General features: G+C 40.8%; 1 protein-coding gene across 2 annotated transcripts in view; it reads right to left on the minus strand.

Moving 5' to 3' along the window:
- Positions 1 to 20,151, minus strand: part of LOC106562152 (sorbitol dehydrogenase) — a 30,042-nt gene that overhangs the window by 7,830 nt on the left and 2,061 nt on the right. The window contains exon 1 of one of the 2 annotated variants that reach the window (XM_082957755.1): positions 2,287 to 2,307. The exons of the other annotated variant lie outside the window; for it this stretch is intronic. Within the exon in view, the coding sequence (XP_082813881.1) occupies positions 2,287 to 2,292 (6 nt within the window). The 5' untranslated portion in view covers positions 2,293 to 2,307. Of the gene's footprint in view, positions 1 to 2,286; positions 2,308 to 20,151 lie in introns of those variants that run through there. 2 annotated transcript variants of the gene reach the window in all.

Below are 20,151 nucleotides of genomic sequence, written 5' to 3' on the forward strand. Positions count from 1 at the left end.
CGATGAAGCCCAATAAAATATCGCAGAGGGAATAGACTTCCTGTAGAAAATATCCTCAAAGTTGTATCTTTCATAAATTCTCCTTTCGTAAATAGATTCCCACTAATATGAACTAATTGGCTGACAAGGACAATGCTTTTCGAGAACCATTTATGGTAAAATAACATCTTGTTTATATGTAATATCAACCCATTGTTCCATATAAAACATTTATGAGGTGAAAAGTTGCGGTTATACAACAAAGCCAAGCACATTAAAGCCTGCTTGTGAAAAGCCGCCAGTTTCACAGGAAGTTTACCCACAATATATGGACATTGTAGTAAAAAATGAAGCTCTCCCAACTTCTGAAAAACAAAATGAGTTATAATATTCCAGAAACTATGAGCATTTCTTATGTACCTTTTAACCCAGTTGACCTTTGATATCTGATTGAAGAGAGTGAAGTCTAAGACATTTAGACCGCCGTCACATAACATCTCTGATAACATCTCTTTTTATCTTATGTGGCTTGTTTTTCCATATGAAGTTGTACAAAGCCTATCTAAGGTACAGCAAGTGGATTTGGGAATGTCAATAGATTAAAAAAGATAGGATGCACAAGATTGCCCCTTAGCTTTGGATTAAAGCACCCTTCCTTGAAGACTTAAATCCCTCCCTAACCATGAGGAGAACTTGTTTTTGACAGATTCAGTTACAGGGTTTAAATTAAGACCATTCACAGCCTTACGATTTTTGGTGATTTTTACACCGAGGTAGGTTACAGTATCTTTTTCAGAGATGTTACAATCTGCTGGATTGACAGCTTCTTTCAGAACAAACATCTCACATTTGGAAAGAATTAATACCAAACCTGAGATTTTGGAGAACTGCTTCACGATATCCAATGCTAATCTAGCTTGTGACACATTTTTCAAAAAAGGTGAGGTGTCATCCGCCAGTTGGGATATCTTGATCTCTCTGGCCTGGAATGTAATGCCTTCAAATTGACTTTTATGAACTAATGAGCATAAAATTTGAGAAACTAACAAAAATAAAAAAGGTGAAATTGGACAACTTGTCGTATTCCTTTGTAAATGTTAAACCTTGAGGATGTTTCATGACAGAGCTTGATACAACTATTGCCACCATTATACAGAGTTCTAATAGCATCAACAACAAAAAAGACCAAACTTCAAATGCTTAGGACAATCAAAGATAAAATTGTGACTTACTGTATCAAATGCTTTCTGAAAATCCAAAAATAGGATAACAGGGAAGTCATCCAATAAATCACAATACTCAACCAAGTCTAACACCAGCCTCAGATTATTAGATATATGGCACCCTTTCATAAACCCTGATTGACATTCATCAATCAGATCATTCAAGCAAGACTTTAACCTTTTTGCAAAGATTAAGGCTATAATTTTGTAGTCGTTATTTAGGAGTGTGATTGGACGCCAATTATCAATATTTAAGAGATCCTTGTGTGGTTCAGGTATAAGAGTAATAACCACTTGCTTCAGCGAGGCAGGTAGTTCTCCCTTCTTTATAGCCTCCTTAAAGGTTTCAAGTAAAAATGGTGCTATTTCTTCAGAGAAGGTTTTGTAAAATTCAGAGGTTAATCCATCACAATCTGGAGATTAGTTATTTTTTAACTGAGCAACCCCATACTGGATATTCATAATGGGTAAATCTTGACAACAAGACCAATTGAATTCTTCACTACCTGAATTAACATTCTCTATAGAATCAAGGAGATCCTTAGAGTCACTCAAATTGTTATCTAAGGAGTAAAGATTCTCATATAACTTAGTGGTAAAGTCTGATAACAACTCTCTATCCTCAGTGGTAACCCCATTAATCTTACATTTCCGAAGTGTGTTGAGTTCCCCTCTCTCTTTTCCAAATTAAAAAAGTGTCCTACTGTCCTTTTCGCCTTTTTCAAGCTATTGTTTTCGGGATCTTATGAAAGCTCCTCTAGCCTTTTCCTCATACAATGTATCTAGTTGATTCTGTAAGTCATTCAATTTAGCTTTCTCATTAAGATCAAGATGCTCAATCTCTGTGATATCCGCAATTGCCTTAGAGAGTTCAGCTACTACACATCTCCTTCTTAAAGCAAGCTGTTTTCCAAAGTAATACAGGCTGAGCGGATTTTAAATTTCAACAGTCCCCAATATTTCCCAAATTCTGCATTAGATAAAATCCAGTAAGCAGAAATTATATTCTTAATCACATTTTTTAAATCATCATGCAATAACAATGAGTTATTTAATTTCCAATAACCACCAGAGTATTTCTTACCATCATTACTGCACATTCTTACAGTCAACCATATGACTTTATGATTCGTCAGAACTGCAGGCAGTATTTTTACCTCTACAGTGTTGGGCTCAAGACTAGAGGTTATCACCCACAAATCAATTCTTGATTGTAGAGAACGATCTCTATTACTCCATGTGTATTGTTTCTCTCCAGGGTTTTTAACTCTCCATATGTCAATTAAGTCCAGGCTTTGGCAGAAATTCACCAACTTGTTCACACCAATGTTAGGCCTATGGGGCAATCTATCAGTCTCATTAGAATAAACCATATTAAAATCTCCACCAACTATAATCTGACTGGATGGATATTTTCTCAGAAGACTTTTAAGAATTTCTTCAATTTCCTCTAGAAGTAAGTTATTTCGAGGACTAGAACAGTATCCATATATATTACACAACACAAATAATCTGTCCATGTGGTTGATGACCACTACTAGCCAATGTCCATTGGTGTCCATTTGAGTAAACAAAGATTTCCCTTTGAAATTGTGTGCTAAAATTGCAACCCCAGCTGAATGATTAGTCCCGTGGGCCAGCAAAATGACATTGCCCCACTGATTTTTTCACTAATTATAGTCCTCTTTGCATGAATGTGTTTCTTGAACGAATACAAGATCTGCGTTGCAGTCCTTACAAAACAAAAAAAAAGCTTTTCTCTTCAACAGGTTTCATATCCCCCTGGCATTGAGGTCCATATCTACACAATAGAAAGAAAAATTCTCCACAATCTCAACTCTACCCTCTCTATAAAAAGTTGCTTCATATATGTATTAACATAAGTCTTAACTTGTAAACAGTAACACCATCATTCAAAACTAGAATGCTCAGTTTGCAGTGAGGAAGGAGCTACCTTGTAAACATACCGACAGAACAAATCACCCCGGTCGTATTTATTTTCCATCGGCAAAAAAGGCTCTGATTCCCTGTAGTATCCACCCTTTCCTTGATTTCGGGCCTGTTGTACAAGAGGCCACAATTTTGCCTTTGCTGCCTTGTCTGCTGCAGTCAGGTCCTCACCCAATCAACATTTTCTCTTTCAGAAAGGCGCTTTCCTTTGCTTTCTTCCAAACTGCATCTCTTGCTGTGCGAAAAGCAAACTGCATGATGATCGTGCGGCTGACAATGGCATCTTGCTTCTTCCCAATATGATGAGCGACATCCACAGCCATATATCCATCGGGGAAGTCCAGTGCCACACGGTTACAGATGTCTCTTACTAAGCGCTTCATATTCTCATCCTGGTCCTCGGGGACACCGTAAAGCCGTAGCCGCCAACTTCCCCAGTATCGCTCTGCTTCCGATAAGCGCTCTTGCATGTCTGCGATGGTCTTCTCCTGTGCAGTGCATTTCTCAGAAGTAGCAGTGTTTGCAAGTTTAAGCACTTCGATACTGTTGTATGCATGATTCAGAGAGGTCTCGAGGTCAACGATTTTTGATGTGTTCTCGCGTATAATTTTTTCCAGACCATCGGCTCTTTCGTTTATCTTTGCAGAGATAGCATCGATTATGTTGACCTGTAGTTCACGCAAAGACAATTCTTTCTGTGTCTTTTTGGGTGCGGGACTATTGACTGGATTTTCAGAATCAACCGAATGTCCAGATTCCTCCATTTCTTCTCCTGAGGAGTCAGGTGGTGAATTTTCTCCAATGTATGAGTGCTCAGCTAGCAACTGCCTTCTCCCCTTTGCTCTTTCGCACATTTTGTTCTGCCATTTCTCAAAGTTTCAGATCAAATTAGTGGTCAACTAAGCGTTGTTCTCTATTGTGTTTACTATAAGCCAAGTTCTGTTACATTTAAGTAAGTTTGAGAGGGATAAAAGTTACTCGGAGCAAGCTAAAATCTCGTCTGCACTCGCCACCATCTTCAGCCTGATGGGGGGACATTATGGAGACAAATATTAAACACGTCGGAATCAGTGGTCTGAATAAGTGGCGAAAAACACACACAAAGCCCCCGTCCTCGTCCGGGCCCAAGACCTGAGGTTTGAAACATTTCTGAATCGGACACAACTAGCTGACAGCTGAGGACGTGGCGAGGTGGTGGAAATGGATTCCCTATAGAAAGCAAGAACAAGATGGTTGTCAGGAGTAGTGCAGTTTTATCAGGAGACAGAGGAGGAATGGAGGGAAAAAGAGAGGGAGAGGAGGTCAAAGAGACAAGGAAGAAGAGGGTGAGCTTGAGTCGGATAAAAAATTGTGTGAAAAAGAGTGATGGTTTGAAAATGTAAGCAGTGGGAGCTGAAGACAGGAGGAGAAATGGAAGTGAAGGAGGGTGAAGTATGGAGGTGGTAAGTGTGGTGAAGTTATCTGAGACCGAGTTATGCACCGAGGGTTATTGTGAATTTTTCAGTACATATGTGGCAATTATTTATATCAGAAGGAGCCATCAAAACTAGTGCACTAGTTTTGTGCTCTGGGTCATTAGACACCATTAGACCTGGTTACACCTCTTGGATTTTTTCCAGAACAGGGGTGTCCCTTTAACAGGAGTCAGCAGGACTAGGGTAGGGGGCAGGGTAGGGGGCAGCATTCGGAATTTTGGATGAAAATCGTGCCCAAATTAAACTGCCTGCTACTCAGGCCCAGAAGCTAGGATCAGCATATAATTGGTAGATTTGAATAGAAAACATTCTAAAGTCTCCAAAACTGTTAAAATAATGTCTGTGAATAACAGAACTGATATGGCAGGCGAAAACCTGAGGAAACCCATCCAGGAAGTACTATTATTTTGAAAGGCTGTTTTTCCATTGAAAGCCTATCCACCATACAAAGACTTAGGACCCAGTTCACAATCTCTATGGCTTCTTCTACATGTGGCCAGTCTTTAGGCATTGTTTCAGGCTTTTACTCTAAAAAATTAGGGAGATACAGCACTTTCAATGAGTGGACAGTGGAAATTTCCAGACATGAGTCCAGCGCGTGATCGGGAGCACGCCTTTCTTGTTTCTCCTTTTCTATTGACGAAGCTTTTGCCCGGTTGAAATATTATTGATTATTTATAACAAAAACAACCTGAGGATTGATTTTAAACATCGTTTGACATGTTTCTACAAACTTTTATTGTACTTTTTGACTTTTCGTCTGGATGTTGAGAGCGCGCTTTGTGCCTTTGGATTACTGAACTAAACGCACCAACAAAACTGAGGTTTTTTGGACATAAAGAGGGACATTATCGAACAAAACAAACATTTATTGTGTAACATGGAGTCCTGGGAGTGCCACCAGATGAAGATCATCAAAGGTAAGTGATTAATTTAATCGCTATTTCTGACTTTTGTGAGTCCTCTCCTTGGCTGGAAAATGTCTGTATGGTGTTTTGTGGCTAGGCGCTGTCCTAACATAATCGCATGGTGTGCTTTCGCCATAAAGCCTTTTTGAAATCTGACACAGCGGCTGGATTAACAAGACGTTTGTCTTTAATCCTATGTATAACACTTGTATCTTTCATCAATGTTTATGATGAGTATTTCTGTAATTTGATTTGGCTCTCTGCAATTTCACCGGATGTTATTTGAGACAATGCGTTACTGAACATAACGCGCCAATTTAAACTGAGGTTTTTGGACATAAAAAGGGACTTTATTGAACAAAGCGAACATTTATTTTGTAACATGGAGTCCTGGGAGTGCCACCAGATGAAGATCATCAAAGGTTAGTGATTCATTTAATCACTATTTCTGACTTTTGTGAGTCCTCTCCTTGGCTGGAAAATGTCTGTATGGTTTCTTGTGGCTAGGCGCTGTCCTAACATAATCTCATGGTGTGCTTTCGCCGTAAAGCCTTTTTGAAATCGGACACTGTGGTTGGATTAACAAGAAGTTTATTTTTAAAATGGTGTATAATACTTGTATGTTTGAGGATTTTTAATTATGGGATTTCTGTTGTTTGAATTTGGCACCCTGTAATTTCACTGGCTATTGTCGAGGGGGGACGCTAGCGTCCCAATGATACCAGACAGGTTAATAAGGGAATAGCACAAAAAAATAAAATAGGAAGTAAAGAATAAATACGTATTTCACAGAAAGCTAAAGTATTAAATACAAAATAAACCAAGAAACAAGAATATCCGTAGCGTTAGAATAAATAAGGAAAATTACTTAAAAGAGCAGCAATTATAAAAATACAAACGGTCTATAGACTAATATTAAAGAAAATACTAGTACTCGGTAGATCTAACAACGAAAAAGGAATAAAACTGAGACTGACGGTAGGAAGACCAAAACAATGCAAGCCGCAATAAAAGTAAAACGGCAGTAGACATTCTGAGTGTTAGACATCCCCTATGCAAAAAATAACTAAAAGAAATGTCTAAGAAATGGGAAAAAAGCACCAGGAAATGGGTACTAAATGGCCGAAAGAGGGAACATTTGATGTCTCAGTGTGTGAGGAAATGGAAACTCTAATAAAAAACCATAAAGCAAAGGACACAGGAAAGAAAAGGAAAAATAAAAGAGCTAGAGAAAGCGAGGTGATGAAAATGTTCAAAGTAGAAGGAGAGGGATTGTTAAAAAGTATAAAAACAGCTAGAAGAATGTTAGAGAAAGACAATGAAAGGTCAGATAGGATGAAGGTGGAATGGTTTACAGAACCTACACCATACGCCAATGGACAATTCCCGATGGTGTCTGGAATAGTAGAAATAAAAGGGGAAGTGGAATTAGAGGATGAGGGGATTGTTTCCTCTACACTTCCTTTAGAGAGAAGAAAGAACTTGGAAAGGACGGGAGATTGAGCAAGGTGCAAGAAGGAACCCAGAAAAGTTGAATTGTTATGAAGGATTAAGTAAGGCCTTAGCTAAAATGAAGGTTCAAAAGGATGTAGATGAAGATTCACTGGATGAAGACATAGTAACTGAAATAGAAGCAATAAGCAGGAGGGTGGATGATGGAGAAATAAGAAAGATAGAAAAACACTTAAGGGAACAGAGGGAGAGAGCAAATGAAAAGAAACAGAGAGAACAGGCATGTAGGATACAAGAGCGGGAAAGTGAAGAAGATATAGCCAGTTTTAAGAACATGGTCTATGATGATGAAAGAGAGAAAAGAAGAAGTAAGAGGAAGATGAAAGAACCTGAAAGATATGGTACACAATACCAGATTTTGATTAAAGGGACCCAAGGGCATTACGTTCCATGGGGGTCACAGGACCTGGAATGGTTGGTTACCTGTCTACCTGACCTCCATGATGGAGCTGGAATATGGATCAGAACGTTTGAAGAGCAAACCATGAGGAAACTACTGGCAGTGGTGGATCTGAAGGCACTGTTGGCGAGAGTAGTAGGAGTGGCAAAAATGGAGGATGTACTGGATGCCAGTGGCCTGAGAACGGCAATAGGGGATCCAATGAGGGATGGAGTGGACTTTGATACATACCGTCCAGCAGTCTGGAGAGCCCTAAGAGATGAGTACCCTGCACGGATGGACACAAAGTCACTAAAAGGAGAGCTACTGGGGGTGACAGAGAATCAGGCTGTGTATTTACACAGACAGCTGAAACAATGGAGGCAGGAAACAGAACGGGATCCAGAGGGAGACCCACTGATGACAACTCTGTTCCGAAACTCAGTGATAGAAGCCATGCCCCTGCCAGTGAGAAGCAAGCTGGAGGATGTAGTGGAACTGACTTCAAAATCACACAAAGAATTCTTTGACCGTGTCATTCATGCAGTGGAAAAACACAGAAAGGATGAACAGAAACTCACAGAACAAGAAAAAAACATTCAGAGAAAAATAACTCAGCTTCAGCTGGAAGAATTGACCTACAAAGGAAAAATGAAAATCCAGGCTCCAGTGACAACACCTGTGCCAGAAGTAGGGACTATGGCTGCAGTCTCCCCAGGAGGGCCGCAACTGCCTCCCGTCCAGCAGGCCCAAGTGCAACCCACACCACCAGTAGTAAATGTGTATGCACAACAACCCCAACAATGTAATAATGACAATGGGCAACATAGACATCCACAGAACAATCAGAGAAAAGGATTTAGCGGCCCACAGGGGCCACCTGGGAGCTGTTGGGGATGTCACCAGCTAGAACACAAAATAAACTGCCCTACCAATGCATGGAAGATACAAGGAAACAGGAACCAAAATGAACCACAAAGAAATGGGTATCAAAATAAATGGAACCAAGAAGGAAGCTGGCAAAATAATCAGAGACAACCACAGGGCCCTGTGAACCCATAGGCGGGGCCTAATCAGGGATACTAGGAGTGCCCAGAGAATCCTACAGGGGAGGGTCAGTTTGCTGCAGTTTCAAATAGAGAACAGAGGCACACCTATAATGATCGATTCTGGAGCCACTTACACATGTATAAATCCAAATTATGCCTCTCATCTCCCCACGTCTGGCAAATATGCCAAAACTATAGGATTCTCGGGACAAACGCAACTAATTCCAATGACAGCTCCTGTACATCTGACGGCTGAAGATAGATCAGCAACACTCCCTATACTAGTGTCAGAACAAACTCCGATTAATTTACTGGGTAGGGATGCTCTATGCAAAATGGGAATACAAATTAAGTGCTCACTTGAAGGGGTAATTATTGATAGAACAGGGGTAAATCTGCAAATGGTAATGACAGGAGAGACAGCAAATGTGTATTGGTTAGGGAACATCGAGTCAGAAGTAAATAAAACCATAGAGAAATGGGGAAGGTTTATTCAGGCCCAGATACCTGAAGCTGGTAGAGCAAATTCTGAGTATCACTGCACAATGCAGTATGATCCTTGCCAAGACCATTTGTTAGAACAGCTTTGGATAATGAACGCAAATGGAAAATCCGTACCAATTATGTCTCAGTGCATAATTCTAGGGAAACAGGGAGCAGCAGTGGATGTAATGGATAGGGATGGATCTATCTTTGTTGAGGAATGATATAATGTCTCTGATTCTGTCCCTCACATTACATTGTTGGTAAACAAAGGGTTCAAAGCAAAATAATTGGGACCCATGGTGAAGAAAGCCAAGAATTGTAAATGGAATAAAACAGACAATCCATTGATTTTCCAATCTAAAGATAAAGCCTTTATAAAAATACTGACCACAACAGTAATGAATGGGGATCCAATGGTATTAGAGGTTACAGCTAATCAACAAATACAATTAGGAGATAATATTGAATCAATAAGTGAACAGAGACAGGAAATGGAAAGAAATGTACCTGAAGGGGTATGGTCGCAACATGACACAGACGTAGGATTGGTTAAATCAGCAAATCCTGTATGCATAAAAGTAAAACCGGATGCTAAACCCCCTTGGAAAGCTCAATATTATATGAAGCCTGAAGCTGAGGAAGACATAAGCATGACAATTGAGGGACTAATCAAAGCAGGGGTTTTAACAGAGACACAAAGTTGCTGTAATACACCTTTATTACCGGTTCTTTAAGCAGATGGTAAAAAATGAAGACTGGTACATGACTTGAGGGCAATTAAGGACATAGCACTAGACTGGGATGCAGAAGTTCCTAACCCTCACACATTGCTGACCAATGTCCCCCCAGATGCCAAGTACTTTCAGTGACTGATCTATGTGGAGCATTTTTTAGTGTGCCCCTGGCGGAAGAGTGCAGACATTTGTTTGCGTTTACGTACAGAGAACAACAATTTACTTATACTCGGATTCCAGAGGGATTTAAGTACTCTCCTCATTTATTCAATCAAGTGCTGAGAGCAGATTTGGAAGATTTGGTGCTTGGTGGAACATTAATTCAATACGTGGATGACTTACTAATCTGTTCTCCCTCTCTAGAACAGTGTTACACAGACTCCATGAAAGTGCTACAGAGATTGGCAGAAGGAGGACATAAAGTCTCTAAAACAAAACTTCAATACTGCCAGCCTCAGGTTGAGTACCTAGGATAGAACCAAGGCAATAGCACCAGGACAGCTGGAAGGAATCAGTAAAGCACCCTTGCCACAAAAAGTAGCTCAAATGATGACCTTTTTAGGAATGACTGGATTTAGCTCAGACTGGATAGAAGAATATGTAGTGAAGACTGCCCCCTTGAGAGAAATAATGAAAGAAGCAGGTCAGCTTAATCTCAGGGCTAAACTAGACTGGAACAATGATGCTCTGGTTGCATTTGAAATATTAAAAAAGGAAATGCAGACAGCACCAGCCTTAGCGGCTCCAGATTACACAAAGCCATTTTTGTTATATGTAGCAAACAGGTGCGATGGTTATGCAGCAACGGTACTTATGCAGAATACATGTAGTGGAAGGCGGAAGCAACCCATTGCTTACTACAGTACTAAACTGGACTCTGTTGCCCAGGGATATCCTCCTTGTTATCAGGGATTGACTGCATTGCAGTATGCGTATGATAAAGCTTCAACCATAACTATGGGATATCCAGTAACACTCCTCACACACCATAAAATAGTAGAGTTGATTGAACAGGGAAAATGTGTAGTAACCAATGCAAGAAGTTTAGAATACATGACCCTGCTAAATTATCCAGATGTTTCTATTAAACGATGTAATACAGTAAATCCAGTTGAAAGAAGGAACTACTTATGATTGTGTAGCAGTATCTCTAACATTTACCAAACTAAGACCAGATCTTGAGTCTACGCCTTTTCTGGACAGAGAAGGAACTTATTTAGAAGAATACTTTGTAGATAGCTCCTGTTATAAAGACTATACTGGTAACCATGCAGGATATGCAGTAGTAAGAAAACGGGGAAAAGATTTTATAGAGGAAAAAACTGAATACTGTCCACAACCATGTTCAGCTCAGTTGGCAGAACTAATGGCTCTTACTGCAGCATGTGTTTTAGGGAAAGGTAAAACAGTAAATATATATACTAACTCAGCCTATGCACACGGAGAATGCAACTTATTTGGAGCTGTGTGGAAACAAAGAGGATTTTTTTTAAAGTAATGGAACCCCCATACAACATCACGTACAAATTGTCTAAATGCACATCTAAATGCACAATTCCAATTTTAACAGCACCGATGGTTATCCTTGGATCAATACCTCAGTCAGATGATATCATTAGGATGCAGGAACATGCCGGACTGTATGAGCAATCCATGTGGCACCAAAGATGGGCAACCAAAGAAGACAGGGGATTTTGGAGATCCCATGAAGGGGACATAGTGGCACCTACTATATTGCTTAATTTGCCTATTACTGATGTGCATGGGTTGGACCATTGCGCAAGGGGGGAGGTGATAAGAAAGATTCAAAAACAAGGCTACTGGTCACCATACCTACAGGCAATGGTGGATGAGGCATTAGTGAATTGTGAGATATGTGCTCAAAATAATGTGCGGAAAGGGATAACCACACCCATAGGCCATATACTGGTCCCAGAAGGACCATTCCGACACCTAGTAATAGACTATGTGGATATGATAAAACCAGTAAATGGTAAAAGATACATGCTGGTTATCATAGATAGATTCAGCAGATGGGTAGAAGCAGTACCCTCAACTGATCAGGGATCAAGAACAGTGATACAATTCTTAACCGGAGAAGTAACACCTAGGTTCGGAATACCAACAGAAATGAGTTCAGACAATGGTTCAGCATTTATTCCAAAAACAGTAAAGCAGGTGATATAGAAGCTAAGGATTAAACAAAGACTAGGATGAGTTTAGCATCCCCAGTCACAAGGATTGGTTGAAATAATAAATGGTACTCTTAAGGCTAAGATAAATAAGATTTGAGCTAGTGCAAGGCTTAATTGGGTGGATGTGCTACCGCTTGCTCTAATGAGGTATCACATGCAAACTAACAGAACTACGCATCTAACACCACATCAAATGCTTACAGGTCGACCTATGCCAGTGCCAGCTCTAAGGGGGCCCTATAAAGAACCCCCATTAGAACAATTAGAAATGGAGTTAAAAGCATATATGAGACAACTGCCAAACATAAAGTTATATATCTCCAGGAAAAAGGTCGAGAACCTGAACCAGGACCAGAGGTTCCCTGTCAAGTGGTACGAGGAAGTGGAACGAGCCAAGGCGAACGGGTCCCTACAAGGTGGTCTTAGCAACACAAACAGCTGTCCATGTGGAAGGAAGCACCACATGGTACCATCAAAACCACTGCACCAAAGCTTCAACGGAGATTGAACAACCATTGAGCCCGGAGGGAACAAAAAGAGAGGATACTGATACACCAGGCAGGAGCCTGGAGGAAACAGAAGGAGACGAGGATCATGGCGCAACTCCCAATAGTCAACAGATACACTCGCCGAAGATCCACTGAGTTCAGAGATGGGGAGGAGTGACATGCCTGTCGCTCCTGATGACATACCTACCCTGGCAGATACCCCTGACGGAGGCGCTGTCAAAGGGGGTGGATAAACATCAGCAGGAGGATGGGGAGAAGATTTCCCTACTATCGACTTCTCTGCCCTCACATGGTCTCTCTGACAGACAGTGGAAACCAAAACAACTGAAGAGTGGTAAAATGGCCTTCACAGCAACAGCAGCAAACCTAGGAAACATGGCAATAGACCCACTTATAACTATAGAGTATGTCAGAAGTAGGGTAAGAAAACAAGTTAAAATTAAATCTCCTTTGGATAAAAGTAGGATTAGCATCCCCATTCCATCCCAAATAATAACGGACGCAGAAGTTCAGAGGTCCCTCTCAATTAGGAGAATCAGACCTCTACCAGAAATAGCACTCTGTGGATGGACCCATCATCAGACGTTGGGAGAAGCCATCTGGGACTCAGAAGGATGCAATATAGAAATAAACAGAGAAGCTAATTGGCTGATTACCATAGACAAGCGTGTTCAAAAGGAAGGTGAAGAATATATAATAGAAATCATTTGCACTAAATGGTCTGAAGGGAATAGTGTGACAATTATCCAGCTTGACCCCAATCTAGAGCCTCTGACAAGACAGACAGCAGTAACGGCTGTAGTAAAGACAACAGCAGCTATAGATGTAGTAAAAACAACAGCAGTAACAACCCAGCTACCGCCCAATGCCATTACAAATAGGTCAGAAACTTCAGTGTCAGTTGGGTACCTCCAAAACATTTGGAACCCTCCAATCAATCCCAATAGTTTACATCAAAAAATGTTGTCTGTAATTCCAATTGGTGATTCAACCCCAGAACAATACAACGATACATTTTTAAAGAAAGTAGCAAATAATGAATGGTATGAATGGGCTTAATATACAGCATCTAAATTAAGATTGACAAATTGCTTATTGTGTGCACCCTCTCCACTAAAAGAGTTAGTGGTGGTACCTAATCCTTATGATTATAGGGACTGTGATGACTTTAATCAAAACTTTTGTTATTTGAGGGGGTCAGAAAGGCCTTATTGTCCAGCTGAATGTTTGTCATATTTGGGAAATCCACACTATCACAGATATTACAACCAAACAGGCTGGGGAAAATGGTGTCAAGACTTAGATGTACGGGTGGAAGCACAGAAGTTAGAGACCCCATATAAATATCAAATAGATTATGAACAACCATATGAATATTTTAACAGCACAAAAGGACAACATGAGATGGGGAAGTTTAGAGGCACATGTGAGACTACATGGCACTTAACTAAGAACACCAATTGGAATGCAGACACACCAAAAAGGGCCACGTATCAAGCAACTGGAAGTTGGGTGGGAACAGTAATTACTCACGATAGTTGTCCAAATCAAACTCTAGCACTACCATTAATTGCACCATGTGAAGAACAGACAGTGGTAGAGGCAGATTTCTTCTGGATTTGTGAAGGGAAGCGATTAAGGGCAACATTACCAAAAGGATGAACAGGCCTTTGTGCAAGGTTTAGGTTGATTCAACAGATAACTGTCATTGAATGGAATCCTAGTGATGCTAAGCAACAAACTACAAAACATAGAGTAAGGAGGGAATATAAGTCTGACTCCAAGGTCTATATAGATGCAATAGGTCAACCTAGAGGTATCCCCAAGGAATACAAAGCAAGAGATGAGGTTATATCAGGATTTGAATCAACATTTCTTTGGATATCACCAAACAAAAACCTAGAATGGATAAATTACATTTACTATAACCAACAAAGATTCATTAACTATACAGATTCTGCATTGACCGCTTTGGGAGAACAAGTACAGGCCACTAGCAAAATGAGATGGCAGAACAGGCAAGTTTTACATTGGCTCTTGGCAGAGAAAGGTGGGGTTTGTGTTATGTTTGGAGATGAATGCTGCACCTTCAGCCCCAATAACACTGCCCCTAATGGTTATTTTACTAAAGCAATGATCAAGCTTAAAGGACTACGACAGGAAGTTAAAGACAATGCTGGACATGATCCCCATGCCTGGGACTGGTTGGACTCAATCCTGGGAAAATGGGGTGCAATGTTTACAAAAATGGCAATCATGATCGGCATAGCACTAGTGGTGAAGGGTGTTATATTCTGTTGTGTTTTACCTGAAATCTCTCCTCATCCAAACCACAGTAAAACAGATGACTGTACAAACTGTCATTACCAACCCAGTCGTGGAGGTGTACCCTGTTTTTGGACCTCCTGGACAATACACTGACCAAAGTGGAAAACCATGCAATACTAAAGGTGGACCGTTAGACTGTCCATTTGGAAATCCTGAATGCCTATGGGGTGTAGCCCCAGGGGGAGGATGGGGTTGCCGTACCTATGTCAATTGTTATAGAATGTAATAGATGTTGAACTTCCTGACATATATTCAGTTACGGACTATGTCAGGATAATGAGGATCCTAATCCTGATTGCAGGTTTTAACCAAGGTTAGTGGTGTTCAAAAGGCTGAAGAGAAGGAGATGGACATTATCGTCATATTGAATCTTTGAATGTGCATTGTATCAAAGGGGTGTTTGATCATTGTGTTGGGGTTAAGAGTGTGTTGAGTGAATTTGGATGATACAACTAATGAAGTTAGACCTTCTGATTATATGTTCTCCTAGATATATAAGTGACATAGGGTTTTCCGGATACGAGTGTCCACGGACTATGTCCTTAATCCTCTTACAGGTTTATTCGTTATTGACTAAATAGTTGTTATAAAGGTGTCTGTGAGGGAGGGCATATGTTTAGGTGGCATATTCAGAATGAATTTATAATATATTTTGTGGTTTGGTTTAGTAATTATGATGTTTTTGTTTTTATTTTACTTTATTTAGACTCTCGGGCTAGGCTGGGATGTGCATGCATATGCTTTTCAACTGTTTGTAGAAGGATAATTGGCTTGAGAAGGGCTCTTATTCTTCTTTCTAGCTCTGTGAGGGCACTTGTACTGGATTGGATTTTGGGATGCGGGGCTATTTAGCCCCAGAGGAGGGATACATTGTGAATTTTTCAGTACATACAGTGGGGGGGAAAAGGTATTTGATCAACCTGCTGATTTTGTACGTTTGCCCACTGACAAAGAAAGGATCAGTCTATAATTTTAATGGTAGGTTTATTTCAACCGTGAGAGACAGAATAACAACAAAAATATCCAGAAAAACGCATGTCAGAAATGTTATAAATTGATTTGCATTTTAATGAGGGAAATAAGTATTTCACCCCCTCTCAATCAGAAAGATTTCTGGATCCCAGGTGTCTTTTATACAGGTAACGAGCTGAGATTAGGAGCACACTCTTAAAGGGAGTGCTCCTAATCTCACCTTGTTACCTGAATAAAAGACACCTGTCCACAGAAGCAATCAATCAATCAGATTCCAAACTCTCCACCATGGCCAAGACCAAAGAGCTCTCCAAGGATGTCAGGGACAACATTGTAGACCTACACAAGGCTGGAATGGGCTACAAGACCATCGCCAAGCAGCTTGGTGAGAAGGTGACAACATTTGGTGCGATTATTCGCAAATGGAAGAAACACAAAAGAACTGTCAATATCCCTCGGCCTGGGGCTCCATGCAAGATCTCACCTCGTGGAGTTGCAATGATCATGAGAATGGTGAGGAATCAGCCCAGAACTACATGGGAGGATCTTGTCAATGATCTCAAGGCAGCTGGGACCATAGTCACCAAGAAAACAATTGGTAACACACTATGCCGTGAAGGACTGAAATCCTGCAGCACCCGCGAGCTCAAGAATACATATTCATGCTCGTCTGAAGTTTGCCAATGAACATCTGAATGACTCAGAGGATAACTGGTGAAAGTGTTGTGGTCAGATGAGACCAAAATGGAGCTCTTTGACATCAACTCAACTCGCCGTGTTTGGAGGAATGCTGCCTATGACCCCAAGAACACCATCTCCACCGTCAAACATGGAGGTGGAAACATTATGCTTTGGGGGTGTTTTTCTGCTAAGGGGACAGGCCAACTTCACCGCATCAAAGGGACGATGGACGGGGCCATGTACAGTCAAATCTTGGGTGAGAACCTCCTTCCCTCAGCCAGGGCATTGAAAATGGGTCGTGGATGGGTATTCCAGCATGACAATGACCCAAAATGCACGGCCAAGGCAACAAAGGAGTGGCTCAAGAAGAAGCACATTAAGGTTCTGGAGTGGCCTAGCCAGTTTCTAGACCTTAATCCCATAGAAAATCTGTGGAGGGAGCTGAAGGTTCGAGTTGCCAAACGTCAGCCTCGAAACCTTAATGACTTGGAGAAGATCTGCAAAGAGGAGTGGGACAAAATCCCTCCTGAGATGTGTGCAAACCTGGTGGCCAACTACAAGAAACATCTGACCTCTGTGATTGCCAACAAGGGTTTTGCCACCAAGTACTTAGTCATGTTTTGCAGTGGGGTCAAATACTTATTTCCCTCATTAAAATGCAAATCATTTTATAACATTTTTGACATGCGTTTTTCTGGATTTTTTTGTTGTTATTCTGTCTCTCACTGTTCAAATAAACTTACTATTAAAATTATAGACTGATCATTTCTTTGTAAGTGGGCAAACGTATGTGGCAATTATTTATTTCAGAAGGAGCCAGCAAAACTAGTGCACTAGTTTTGTGCTCTGGGTCATTATACACCATTAGACCCGGTTACACCTCTTGGATTTTTTTCCAGAATAGGGGTGTCCCTTTCACAGGAGTCAGCAGGAGGACATGTATTGGTTATTCCTGTAAAGTGCCAAGGTCCGTTGCTATGGTCCTACATGCAGGAAAATATTTCTGTGACTCTACAGGTCGCATGTCCTAATATGAAGGCAATATGATAACGGTAGTTAAATGCCAGAGGTGATAAGCCATTAAGAGGAGTTACGATGAGTATGAAGTAAGGAGGACAAATGTATAAGTAGTTTGTGCCAAGACTGGAAGGGAGTTACTTCATGAATTAGCTCGGCTTTTGTTATATTGATTAATAAAAGTATATTTGAACGCACATGCTCCAGTATTTGAGAATTATTATTAACTGAATAATTCCACGACAGGGTCAGGAAAAAGATGAGTCTGTGAATTTTGTGGAAAAAGTGGATTCTTCTCTTGGCTGATCCATTCGTGGTTTCACGGCAGGCGAAAAAAGAGTTGGGTAATGTGAAATCGGTGAGGGTAACCAGAAGTGGTCTAGTGATAATTGTTTGTGTTTCTGTTGGTCAGAGGGAGAATGCGCTCAGAGTAAAACAAATGGGGGCAAGAAAAGTGAATAGTTTCGCTCTCAAGAAAAGTGCACCAATGAAAGGAGTGATAACGGGTAGCAGTAAATATAAAAGTTGACCAGCTGAGGTGAAAGATTCCCGGTGTAAGTGATGCTATTCGTTTGAGGCGACGCAGACAGGGTGGCGAGAGTGGGGAAACAGAAGAGTCATTGTTTGTTATTTTGAGTTTTGAAGTTGAGTCTTTGCCCGACAAAGTGAAGTTATAATATAGTATATACGTTATCCTGAGGAGCGTATGTGCCGAATAGATTACGATGTTACAGGTGTCAAGTTTATGGGCATGTGGAGGAGTGTGTAGGAGGGAGGGTCCAAGGTGTGAGAAGTGTGCAGAAGGGCATGAGACAAAGGAATGTGTAGTATTGGGGAAAGTAGTGGAATGTGTTAATTCTAGGGGTGCCCATAGAGATGGGGATCAGAAATGTTCCGTGTGAGAGAGCCAGGTTGAGGTTTCCAGGGTAGAGTAGTGCAGAAGTTGTCATATGCTGAGGCAGTGAAGAAAGTAGAGGAAGATGGGTTAAGGGGGAGGAGTGGTGAGAGTAGTAGAGATATACCAGTACAGAGGGATAGGCCAAAAAGTGATATACATTTCAGTAAGATTGGATTTTTAGCATTTATAGCAATGGTTATCATCTGTACTGCAGGGATGGAACACAAGTCGCAGAAAATTGAGGTTGTGGTGGCAGCTGCAGAGAGGTATTTGGGTGTGCGAGACTTGACATCAGAAGAGTTACAGGGTGTGTTAAGTGGTGATCTCCCATCCTTTCAGGATGATGGCATGAGGTAGGAATAAATACATTTAATTAGTGGAGTAGGGTGGTGTTAATTTTGTTTTATATAATTTTGAAATTAGTGAGTGTAGTGTTAGATGGTAGGGTATTTATTTATTACAATTTTATTTTTCAAGCAAAGTATAAAGGAGTTGTACTCAAGTCTAGTAGGTGGCGGTAATGCAACAAATTGGATGCCAACTGCCGTTAAACCTCCTAGAAGAAGAAGGTCTGAATAAGACTCAACCACAGATAGAACAATGGATGTATAAATGTGAAGCTCCTTTGACTCAACTGTCTGTCCATCTGCTTTGTACAGAGTATTTTGGTTATTTTTTTCATATTTTTTTTTACTTAGCTACAAATAACGCTATGAAATAATGAACATTGACGATATGGTTGTTGAATCTGTTTTCAAACATTTGGAAAAGTGAAATATTAGTCACCAATGTCTAGTTTAACAACACTAGCCAAAATAAAAATTAAAAGCTGTCTTTGAATGACAACTGTCTTCTCTTCTGTCCAAACTAGGTAAGCAAGACTGTAAAATAACTTTCATTGAAGATGTTACCCCAATTTTCCACATTATCCATAGGCCGGTCTAAAGAGCACCACTTACAGGAAAAGTTGTATAAGTGCCTTGCATTAACATCTTGTCGATTAGAAATATGACTTCCTCTCTTTTCTTGTGAAGATTCTGCATTTAGAACCTGTTGACCTCAGAGAAAACCCACTCAGACACAAACCACATCATTGGTCCTCAATGATGTCACCATTGCCATTGATTCTAAGCAATGTTATGCTGCTATTTTTATTGACTTGGCCAAAGCTTTTGATACGGTAGACCATTCCATTCTTGTGGGCCGGCTAAGGAGTATTGGTGTCTCTGAGGGGACTTTGGCATGATTTGCTAATTACCTCTCTCAAAGAGTGCAGTGTATAAAGTCAGAACATCTGCTGCATCAGCCACTGCCTGTCGCCAAGGGAGTACCACAAGGCTCGATCCTAGGCCCCACGGTCTTCTCAATTTACTTCAACAACATAGCTCAGGCAGTAGGAAGCTCTCTCATCCATTTATATGCAGATGATACAGTCTTATACTCAGCTGGCCCCTACCCGAATTCTGTGTTAAACGCTCTACACCAAAGCTTTCTTAGTGTTCAACAAGCTTTCTCTGCCCTTAACCTTGTTCTGAACACCTCCAAAACAAAGGTCATGTGGTTTGGTAAGAAGAATGCTCCTCCCCCCACAGGTCTTATTACTACCTCTGATGGTTTAGAGCTTGAAGTAGTCACCTCATACAAGTACTTGGGAGTATGGCTAGACGGTACACTGTCCTTCTCTCAGCACATATCAAAGTTGCAGGCTAAAGTTAAATCTAGACTTGGTTTCCTCTATCGTAATCGCTCCTCTTTCACCCCAGCTGCCAAACTAACCCTGATTCAGATGACCATCCTACCCATGCTAGATTACGGAGACGTCATTTATAGATCGGCAGGTAAGGGTGCTCTCGAGC

This window comes from Salmo salar, chromosome 11, assembly GCF_965601325.2.
Source record: "Salmo salar chromosome 11, fSalSal1, whole genome shotgun sequence".
In the NCBI taxonomy this organism is placed as follows: domain Eukaryota; kingdom Metazoa; phylum Chordata; class Actinopteri; order Salmoniformes; family Salmonidae; genus Salmo; species Salmo salar.